This window comes from Oncorhynchus mykiss, chromosome 22 (assembly GCF_057628025.1).
Source record: "Oncorhynchus mykiss isolate SJ-2025 chromosome 22, ASM5762802v1, whole genome shotgun sequence".
NCBI classification, from domain to species: Eukaryota; Metazoa; Chordata; class Actinopteri; order Salmoniformes; family Salmonidae; genus Oncorhynchus; species Oncorhynchus mykiss.
In genome coordinates, this window is record NC_143043.1 from 55,818,619 (window position 1) to 55,830,055 (window position 11,437).

Consider the following 11,437-nt stretch of genomic DNA (forward strand, 5'->3'; position numbering starts at 1 on the left):
GTTCTCCTGTAGAGTAGAACTGGTACTGTTGTTCTCCTGTTACCGGTAGAGTAGAACTGGTACTGTTGTTCTCCTGTAGAGTAGAACTGGTACTGTTGTTCTCCTGTTACCGGTAGAGTAGAACTGGTATTGTTGATTTCCTGTAGAGTAGAACTGGTACTGTTGATCTCCTGTAGAGTAGAACTGGTACTGTTGTTCTCCTGTAGAGTAGACCTGGTACTGTTGTTCTCCTGTTACTGGTAGAGTAGAACTGGTACTGTTGTTCTCCTGTTACTGGTAGAGTAGAACTGGTACTGTTGTTCTCCTGTAGAGTAGACCTGGTACTGTTGTTCTCCTGTAGAGTAGAACTGGTACTGTTGTTCTCCTGTTACTGGTAGAGTAGAACTGGTACTGTTGATCTCCTGTAGAGTAGAACTGGTACTGTTGTTCTCCTGTAGAGTAGAACTGGTACTGTTGTTCTCCTGTTACTGGTAGAGTAGAACTGGTACTGTTGATCTCCTGTAGAGTAGACCTGGTACTGTTGATCTCCTGTAGAGTAGAACTGGTACTGTTGATCTCCTGTAGAGTAGAACTGGTACTGTTGATCTCCTGTAGAGTAGAACTGGTACTGTTGATCTCCTGTAGAGTAGACCTGGTACTGTTGTTCTCCTGTTACTGGTAGAGTAGAACTGGTAATGTTGTTCTCCTGTAGAGTAGAACTGGTACTGTTGTTCTCCTGTAGAGTAGAACTGGTAATGTTGTTCTCCTGTAGAGTAGACCTGGTACTGTTGTTCTCCTGTTACTGGTAGAGCTCTGAGTCAGTCAGTGAGAGGCCCTGCTGTGAGGATGATTTCATGACAGGCTCCATATCGTGTCCTCCATGTTGTCCCAGCATTAGAGAGGAGGAGTTGAACTGGAGAGGAGGGTAGTTAACGTTACCAGCCCCAGTCTCACAGTGACTTCTGTTGTACAAAAAACTGTTGTTGTACTGCGATTGAGAGAGGGCAGCACGGTTCCTCTGCGGAGTCTGAGTGGGGCCTGTGGTTTTGTGCTGTGTGTGTTGGCTAATCGGGCTATGATTCGCCAGCCCACTGTTCCCCTGGCCCAGACCAGGTCCAGCCTGGTGTTGTGTCTGGCTCATCTGAGTCAGTTGGCAGGCCTGCAGCTTCCTCTTGGCTCTCCAGCGGGCCACTCTGAGCCGGGTCTTCTCCCGTCTCTCCTTCACCAGGTCAGCTAATAGAGGCTGGGGAAGGTTCTTCTCCATCTCCCTCCGACGGGTCTGGCTCCTCCTCCTCAGCTCACTTCGTCTCATTTTAAACTCCTCGTACAGACTCAGGTCTTTGGGCCACGGACGGACCATTGGCCTGGGAGCAACTCCGCGTGACATGGACATCACTGGCTGGGACAGCCCATCTTGAGAATGAAGAGGACAGACAACAAGTCATTAGTTCAGGTGTATAATATGTAGCCTGGTTCCAGATCTGTTTGTGCTGTCTGGCCAAGTCCTCTGGTAATAGGATCATAGGACTTGGCTATACAACACAAACAGATCTGGGACCAGGCTAGGTAACATCCTACTGAACTGACACACAGTAACAACAACACAGCAGAACTTTACTCTACTCACATGTACAAGGGCTGGCTGAGCTGAACACTGTGTGCTCTGTTAATGTCCTCTGGCTCTGTGAGGAAAGGGATGCTGTCCTCTCTCTCTGGCCCTGTGAGGGTACTGTCCTCTCTCTCTGGCCCTGTGAGGGTACTGTCCTGTGACAGTCCAGGAGGCTCCCCTGAGTGTGCCTGTCTAAAAGGTTGCCCTGGGAGTTGAGGACCTCAGCAGCCAGGTTGAACAACAAACTCTCAACATCCTCCGGTTCCTGCTTGATACAGATGATCTCCACCTCGGCCTCCTCCTCTTTCACCTGGAGCCGAGGCTGGGCACTACAAGCAGCCATGGTGGCAAAGCAATCTGCTCCGTCAGTCCTGGGTGGGGAGAGGACCAGCTGGTCCCCAGGGTCTGTGCTGGTCTCTGGTGGCTGTGTAATGATGGTCCACTCAGCCTGACACTCTTCTTCCTCCTCCCTCCTCTGGCTCTCATCAGACACCTCGGGGTCCAGGGATGCTGGGGGCTCCTCTGGAGAGATAGAGAGGTAACATGGTGGTCAACCAACACAGGGAGAATATAGAGGGATATACTACGTCTCAGTCACTAGGGCCGTACTGGGTCTCAGTCAATAGGGCCGTACTGGGTCTCAGTCACTAGGGCCGTACTGGGTCTCAGTCAATAGGGCCGTACTGGGTCTCAGTCAATAGGGCCGTACTGGGTCTCAGTCAATAGGGCCGTACTGGGTCTCAGTCAATAGGGCCGTACTGGGACTCAGTCAATAGGGCCGTACTGGGACTCAGTCAATAGGGCCGTACTGGGACTCAGTCAATAGGGCCGTACTGGGACTCAGTCAATAGGGCCGTACTGGGACTCAGTCAATAGGGCAGTACTGGGTCTCAGTCACTAGGGCCGTACTGGGTCTCAGTCAATAGGGCCGTACTGGGTCTCAGTCAATAGGGCCGTACTGGGTCTCAGTCAATAGGGCCGTACTGGGTCTCAGTCAATAGGGCCGTACTGGGTCTCAGTCACTAGGGCCGTACTGGGTCTCAGTCACTAGGGCCGTACTGGGTCTCAGTCACTAGGGCCGTACTGGGTCTCAGTCAATAGGGCCGTACTGGGACTCAGTCAATAGGGCCGTACTGGGACTCAGTCAATAGGGCCGTACTGGGACTCAGTCAATAGGGCCGTACTGGGACTCAGTCAATAGGGCCGTACTGGGACTCAGTCAATAGGGCAGTACTGGGTCTCAGTCACTAGGGCCGTACTGGGTCTCAGTCAATAGGGCCGTACTGGGTCTCAGTCAATAGGGCCGTACTGGGTCTCAGTCAATAGGGCCGTACTGGGTCTCAGTCAATAGGGCCGTACTGGGTCTCAGTCACTAGGGCCGTACTGGGTCTCAGTCACTAGGGCCGTACTGGGTCTCAGTCACTAGGGCCGTACTGGGTCTCAGTCACTAGGGCTGTACTGGGTCTCAGTCACTAGGGCCGTACTGGGTCTCAGTCACTAGGGCAGTACTGGGTCTCAGTCACTAGGGCCGTACTGGGTCTCAGTCACTAGGGCCGTACTGGGTCTCAGTCACTAGGGCCGTACTGGGTCTCAGTCACTAGGGCCGTACTGGGTCTCAGTCAATAGGGCCGTACTGGGTCTCAGTCACTAGGGCCGTACTGGGTCTCAGTCACTAGGGCCGTACTGGGTCTCAGTCACTAGGGCCGTACTGGGTCTCAGTCACTAGGGCCGTACTGGGTCTCAGTCACTAGGGCCGTACTGGGTCTCAGTCACTAGGGCCGTACTGGGTCTCAGTCACTAGGGCCGTACTGGGTCTCAGTCACTAGGGCCGTACTGGGTCTCAGTCACTAGGGCCGTACTGGGTCTCAGTCACTAGGGCCGTACTGGGTCTCAGTCAATAGGGCCGTACTGGGTCTCAGTCAATAGGGCCGTACTGGGTCTCAGTCACTAGGGCCGTACTGGGTCTCAGTCACTAGGGCCGTACTGGGTCTCAGTCACTAGGGCCGTACTGGGTCTCAGTCACTAGGGCCGTACTGGGTCTCAGTCACTAGGGCCGTACTGGGTCTCAGTCACTAGGGCCATCAGTCAGGCCATCAATTTACATATTCAAGCAAACACTGAAAAATACCCATACATACTCAACAAATCATATTTTACCTTTCAAAGGTTCCAGGTGCTCTGATGAACTGTTTATTGCAGAGACAGTGGTGATCAATGATGGGCTCTCCAGAGCTTGTGAGACCATGGCAGTCAGGTCATCGTGGCTGTCAAACGATGATGATGATGTGGCCCTTATAATATTCTCAGAAGGTTGGGAGGATCTGGCCAAGTTATCAGAGGGTAGAGCGATAGTGATGTGATTCCTTGACTGTACGTTTCCATTTGTAATGGCAATGTGGGTGTTGGTAACCGTCCTTCTCTGTGGTTGTGATAAACCAGAGGACTGCGCTGCCTTGGATGCAGCCGCTGAGGAACAGTGAGGTCTATGCGGATCCGAATGACCGAATGCTGTACTCTGGTTGGTCTGGTAAGTGGCAGAGTGCTCCTGCTGCCTGGCACCCAGAGCGTTCATGTACTTCCGCATTGTCTTCATCTGAGATCGGGATTTGTCCAGCATCTGTCTGATGCTCTCGGTCTCTTTTTCTTTTGCTGCGACCTCCCTCTTCAGCTCGTCGAATTTAATACCGACCACCTTCAGCATCTCCCCTAACACCGTCTCAACAGCGGCACTCACCGCTCTCTCTATCACGGTACCCATCTGGCCCTGCATTAGGGAAACTGTTAGACTGATATCCATTTTTTTTCTTTACTTTTATAAATATTTTAATATCTTAATAACATCGGAGGTCAAATATCATAGTCAGTCGTCCTCCGTGAGCTGTTTAGCTAGCGACTGATTGTTGCTAACGTCGAGATAGCTAGCTAGCTAGCTACCATCGTAGCAAGCTGACACCATCACCATGCTCCAAAGATCTAACTAAACAAGACAATTGGATCGTTTTTCATTGTTTGCAAAGTGATTCAACAAGAAAACGTGCCTAGATCATTTCTAAACTAATCAAATTGAAGCGTTTCCTGCTTCTTCGGACCCATGTAAACAAAGATATTCTTCATTTGATATTTCCTGTGTTTCATCAAATGCGTCCGTCATCTCTGGTGGTTTAGGTTCCGGGAAGGAACAATACATATTTGATGACCAACACAAACTGGTTGAATCATAATTGTTTCAACGTAATTTGTCGACGTATTGTGATGTGGAATCTATGTGAATAATACTTTGGATCAGTAATCAACTGTTGTTTTGATGGTGAAATTACAATCACAGTATTATATCAATGGTAACCAATTTTCAATATAGTATCAACATAGTATTTTAACCTTGTATAAAATATGTTGAATTTGTACCAACATCAGATCGTCAACGTTATATCCACTACCAAAAAACAAATAGCCTGGGCAGCACCTCCTACTCTACAACTATCTCTTTGGTCTCCCATCCAGGGTTTTAACCAAGCCAAACCCTGCTTAACTGGGACATTTGTCACTGACTACTGCCTATGTGTTATCTTTAAAAATAATTATTGAGAGAACTCTTGATAACTTAAAAGATTCACTATTGCTATCAAGGTCAATCCAAAGGGTAGATTTAACGGATCAAATTAAATGTACAGTAAACCATACTTTATATATTATCGATTCAACTATTTAGGCCTATATTGCATTAGGGAAGTCATCAACAGCTACTGTTTCAATTCAACACAGTGTCCAACTAAAAATAGACTAGCTTTGGTTGATTTGAAATTGGATATTCAAGTTAATAATTAATATGTTGGATTCATATCTCTATCTCAACCAAATATCAATGTTAAAGAATAGGACTAAATTAAACTTTAAAGTGTATTTTGCAGTCCTAATCTTAAACTTAGATTGGTTTAGTTTGGTTGAGATGGATATGTGAATCTAACGTATCAATTCTTAGTTTGTAGTACAAACTGGATATTAAATAGTCTTTGGTTGTCAACATGGATAGTTCCATCTGAGACACTAACTTAGTTTGGCTTTAATTCCAGTTTGTCTACAAATTCATAATGGATTTGTTGGATTCATGTCTCCGTCTCAACTTAAAAATCACAGTTAAAGAACAGGACTGAATCAAACTTGTAGTCCTGTTCTTTCATTTAGATATTTGGTTGCGTTGACAACTAAACAAAAAATCAATATTACTTTTGTAATACAGTTAATAGACTAAAGTTAAGACTATTTTACAAACTAATGTAACAGTATTTATTCAACCTTAAAATGAGTATCATCCATGGCCATATTTGGAAGTTCCTGTAACTATAAATGTCTTCCTATGTCGTCATAGAAAGCGTGCAGGTCTGTGGAGATCTTCACAATTACTGTAATAGTCTGTGCAGAATCTCCAACACCATTTGCAGTATGTACTTGAAATGTAATCTCAACTCTAATCCAGTTCATTTGGTTGTGCTGTTATATGAAGCACAGTGGAAACACATTCATTTGTTGTATAAATACAAAATATCTGACAATTTATTCCCATTTTGAAACTTGGTTGTGCTTTTAAATCGTTGAATGCATAGCGATAACACATTTTGGGAATTCAACAGGCTTTTTGAGTGGGTGAAAATAGGTTAAAATCTCCATTGATCAACACCAAATATTACTCACATTTCCAAGTTGGAATGATGTGGTGTGCCTACTGGGTAAAAAGGTTTGCTGTGCAAATTCTGGATTTATTAGGCTTAATATAATGTTGTTTGCTAAAATTAGAATTTAAAGTTGCAATTAGCCACATAGGAGTAATTGACTTTAAAGCATAGTGATATACTTTGCTCTCAGTGGATGTAGGTAGGCCTATACCCTGACACATGACTGTTGACTCCTATATGGCTTTAGACATATATCAAGGCTTGTTTTAAAATATATATATATATATATATATATATACATTTCACCTTTATTTAACCAGGTAGGCCAGTTGAGAACAAGTTATCATTTACAACTGGCCAAGATAAAGCAAAGCAGTGCGACACAAACAACAACACAGAGTTACACACAAACAACAACACAGAGTTACACACAAACAACAACACAGAGTTACACACAAACAACAACACAGAGTTACACACGGACAAATTAGGCTTGTAGACCTAATGTTATTGCTGTTTTCAGCAGTTCGTCAGATGAGTGCGGACGTGATGTTGTGGCGATGCTGTGGCCTGTTTGATGATGAAAGAACCAGTAATCGTGTCTGAGTGACTCACACCCAGGTAGTTTTCCGCTGACTGGGAAAGTTTTGAGATGGAAACAAAGATAGATCAGTGTGGTGCGATGTTGTTGACGAGGTGGAGTGGTGAGTAGGATCTCAAATGTTACCTTTATTTCATATTTATTTAACCAGGCAAGTCAGTTAAGAACAAATTCTTATTTACAATGACGGCCTACCTCGGCCAATTGTGTGCCGCCCTATGGGACTCCCAATCACCACCGTTTGTGATTAAGCCTGGATTTGAACCAGGGACTGTAGTGACACCTCTTCTTTATTTAACTAGGCTAGTCAGTTAAGAAAAAAATCTTATTTACAATGATGGCCTACTCCGGCCAAACCTGTGCCAATTGTTTGCTGCCCTATGGGACTCCCAATCACTGCTGGTTGTAATTCAGCCTGGATTTGAACCAGGGACTGTAGTGACGCCTCTTGCACTGAGATGCAGTGCCTCCACTGGGAGTGGTGTAGGGGATAGATGTTACGATGTTGAGGAAATGTTAACTTCGACATACAGTTCTAAATACAAAGCTTCCATATTCACAAAGCGTCTCAGAGTTAGAGTGCTGGATCCAGGATCAGTTTGACCTTTAGGCCGAAATCACAATGAATAACCTGATCCTAGATCAGAACTCCTGTTCACAAATGAGTGGTTACTAAAGGAATCCTAATATATGTATATATATATATAAAAATACGTTCTCTATGCCTATACGCATAAAGGAATGATAATATATATGTTCTCTATGCATATATACATAAAGGAAGGGATAAGAAGCCAACCATGCTACTAAATACACCATGCTAGCTTACTTAGCTAATTGACACTCTTAGCCGCTGATATAAACAATATTACAGGCTTACTAAAGTCTGAGGGAGATATGGTGTGCTAACTTAAAGCTGTACAGGATTAATACAATGTAAACAATGTCATTTCACATCTGCAGTGAGAACAGGGCACTGTGCAGGAAGTGATGTCACAACTACAGTGAGAACCAAGCACTGTGCTGGAAGTGATGTCACAACTACAGTGAGAACCATGGCACTGTGCGGGAAGTGATGTCACAACTACAGTGAGAACCAAGCACTGTGCAGGAAGTGATGTCACAACTACAGTGAGAACCATGGCACTGTGCGGGAAGTGATGTCACAACTACAGTGAGAACCATGGCACTGTGCAGGAAGTGATGTCACAACTACAGTGAGAACCATGGCACTGTTGCAGGAAGTGATGTCACAACTACAGTGAGAACCATGGCACTGTTGCAGGAAGTGATGTCACAACTACAGTGAGAACCATGGCACTGTTGCAGGAAGTGATGTCACAACTACAGTGAGAACAGGTCGAAAGAGGCAGCTTTTCGTACAACTTCTGAACTCTACTGCAGTGGTTCTCAAAGTGAGGTTCTGACTTTGTTTTAAAGGTACAAATTCAACATATTTTATCCAATATCTTTGTTGACATTTGGTTACCATAATGACAATTCTGTGGTTATAATTTCACCCTCAAAACAACAGTTTACGGTGATTACTTTTTAAAAATCCCAAAAACATTTTCCACATCACCACACGTTGACAAATTACGTTGAAACAACGTTGATTTAATCTGTTTGGATCAGATGGAAAGCATAGTCTGTCCAACCAGTGGAACGTTTATATTATCCATATAAAATACAGTTCAGAAATCTACTACGGAGGCATCTTTGCCAGAGGAATAACCCGGCGATTTGATTGATCATGTTCATGTTTCAAATAAGCCTAGTTTGGGTGGCTACTGGCTACATGTATAAAGATAAACAGCTGTAACATAGTACTGCCTTCAATACTATGGGATGAAGATGGAACATATTCTGGTATATGTTGTGGGGGGAAAGGGGCTACCTAGTTAGCAACTAGCATTCTGCAGGCAGGCTGCCCTTCAAAGTGATTCAGTGCAGACAGAGCAGCCTGGTCTCATAGATTCGACGGAACATAGTAAACGTAAATCCAGCACGCTCAATTTAGTATGATGTGTATTAATTTATGGTGCTTGACGCCTCAAGCACTGAGATTCATTAGAGCGCTGCGCCACACCGGGATGTTATGAGTACAGGAGGGGATTGTGGGGCCCCAGTGTTGAGGATCAGGGAATAACTACACTGTTTGTATTCGGCCATATTCCCACGTTTTAATGCGTTGGTTTGCGCTTTCAAATTTTTGCGCGAATACTGCCATCTATCCATGGTTTCTGGTTAAGAGTAGGTTTTAATAGTCACAGTGGGTACAACATCTCCTATACACTTCCTGATAAACTCAGGAGGAGTATGTGACTTTTTGAGTTTATGAGTATATGTTACGAATGGCAATTCATACAATATGTGACAAATTGCAATTTGTACAATATGTTACAAATTTACAAAACATATGTGTTACGAAATCCAATTTGTTGTGGCTAACGTTTGCTATGTGGCTAATGCTAATGTTAGCCAGGTTAGGAAACGGGGATACCTAGTCAGTTGTACAACTAAACTGAAATGTGTCTTCCGCATTTAACCCAACCCCTCTGAATCAGAGAGGTGTGTCTTCCCCATTTAACCCAACCCCTCTGAATCAGAGAGGTGTGTCTTCCCCATTTAACCCAACCCCTCTGAATCAGAGAGGTGTGTCTTCCCCATTTAACCCAACCCCTCTGAATCAGAGAGGTGTGTCTTCCCCATTTAACCCAACCCCTCTGAATCAGAGAGGTGCGGGGGGCTGCCTTAATCGACATCGGCGCCCGGGGAACAGTGGGTTAACTGCCTTGCTCAGGGGCAGAACCACATATTTTTGCCTTCGATCCAGCAACCTTTTCGGCCACTGGCCCAACACTCCTACACGTCATAGGGTTAATGGTTAAGGTTAGGGTTAGGAGTTAGGAGTTAGTTTAGGGCTAACATGCTTAGAAGTTGCAAAGTAGCAAGTAGTTGCAAAGTTGCTCAAATGCTAAAGTTGTCCTTGATGAGATTCAAACATGTAGCCTTTGGGTTGCTAGATGTTTGCGTTTTTCGCCCACCAATCCACAACCATCCATCCAAACAACATCCAAATCCTGCAACCTAGGGTCCATACAGGTTGGCCGTATGATTCTGTTTGTTTTGGACTCCAGAGAAGTGACATGATATGATATCTCGAGTTGATATTGGCTGCTAACATGAATGACTTTCAGCTAAAAATCCAGGTGTAAAACACAGTTTATTTTTGTATCTTGCATTTTGAAAATGCATGGCTGTAGTGACCAGTCATTCACATGTACACTAGACGACCGACAGGGCCCTGTTTTGAATGCATGGCTGTAGTGACCAATCATTCACATGTACACTAGACGACCGACAGGGTGCTGTTTTGAATGCATGGCTGTAGTGACCAGTCATTCACATGTACACTAGACGACCGACAGGGCCCTGTTTTGAATGCATGGCTGTAGTGACCAGTCATTCACATGTACACTAGACGGCCGACAGGGTGCTGTTTTGAAGCCACCGCGCCTCCATCTTGGCACTCCCCCATCAGTGTAACAAAAATATTTTAGAAGCTATAAAAAATGCATTTATTAATGTCTACGTTTGTTTTTGCCAGGTTTATTCTATTACAGGCAATTGAAAGCCTACTTTTAAGTTATATTATGTGAGCTAAACATATGTATATTTTTAATAAAATATATAAAAACATTTTCCGTCAAGTATAATTTTTTTGAAAGTATACCTTCCTCAAAACAACAAGATACTTTAATACATGTCATTTTGTCCTTGAAACATCTAATTGAAATACAGTGGAATTCCATCCACTCCTATGGAGGACTCCTTCTTCTGGGGAGTACCAATATGGCCGACCTGTGGCTTCAAACCCTCTCACTGGCCAACACATGGCACCCGCCATCCAGGGTTTATATACATCATTGGAGTGTCACAATCTTGAACCAACGGTCCCGGGGTCAAATAGCTTGAGAACCGCTGCTTTACCGTACTATACTATCATGTACAAACTTGTGAAACATAGACACCTACGATTGGTTCAGATTAGATCCGGTCCAAACCAATGAAATTTGGTCTTGTTTAGGGGCGGAGCTCATTAAAATAATAGCCAGTGTGTAGAATAATACCCAAATATGCAAAGGAGAGTATTGCATATTTCTACCTTTGTGTATCTATTTTAGGATACATCACCATGACGAGAATGACATTTATATTCAGAATGATGCATTTCTGTGTAGTACAGAGCTGAAATGCTGTTACCCAGAATCCACCTCCCGTACTATATAGTTCAATAGCCAAAAATAAAAACGGTCAAACTCAACGTGTGATGTCACAGCTGACACGTCCTTCTTTCCTTCAGACATCTTTGAATCTTAATTCGTAGAAGAAATTTAAAAACGAGAGTTTTGATAAAACGTGGTCGCCTAAAAATGAAAAAAAAAGGGGAGGGAAATTTTACCGTAATTCTGTTATCAAAATTTTGCATCTTCACAGTTCTTCTAGTACATGTGTTTTTGGGACATATTCTGTGTATATTGTTCAAAGTAGTCCTTGTGCATAGAGTTACATGGT

General features: G+C 44.2%; 1 protein-coding gene across 1 annotated transcript; it reads right to left on the reverse strand.

The window, feature by feature from the left end:
* Positions 1-663: 663 nt before the first annotated feature.
* On the reverse strand, positions 664-5,107 carry si:ch211-67e16.4 (uncharacterized). Its single transcript, XM_036959488.2, has 3 exons — positions 3,746-5,107; positions 1,607-2,110; positions 664-1,392 (listed from the first exon to the last, which is right to left on the reverse strand). Exons 1-3 carry the CDS (start codon positions 4,383-4,385, stop codon positions 779-781), a joined length of 1,758 nt encoding a protein of 585 aa, XP_036815383.2. The 5' UTR covers positions 4,386-5,107; the 3' UTR covers positions 664-778.
* Positions 5,108-11,437: the final 6,330 nt, after the last annotated feature.

Excerpts from the sequence above, each read along its gene's own strand:
- si:ch211-67e16.4 (XM_036959488.2), bottom strand. The coding sequence starts at position 4,385 with ATGGATATCAGTCTAACAGTTTCCCTAATGCAGGGCCAGATGGGTACC. Across the intron at positions 2,111-3,745 it reads GCACCTGGAACCTTTGAAAG|AGGAGCCCCCAGCATCCCTG; the intron begins GTAAAATATGAT and ends CTATCTCTCCAG. Across the intron at positions 1,393-1,606 it reads CTCAGCCAGCCCTTGTACAT|ATGGGCTGTCCCAGCCAGTG; the intron begins GTGAGTAGAGTA and ends TTCATTCTCAAG.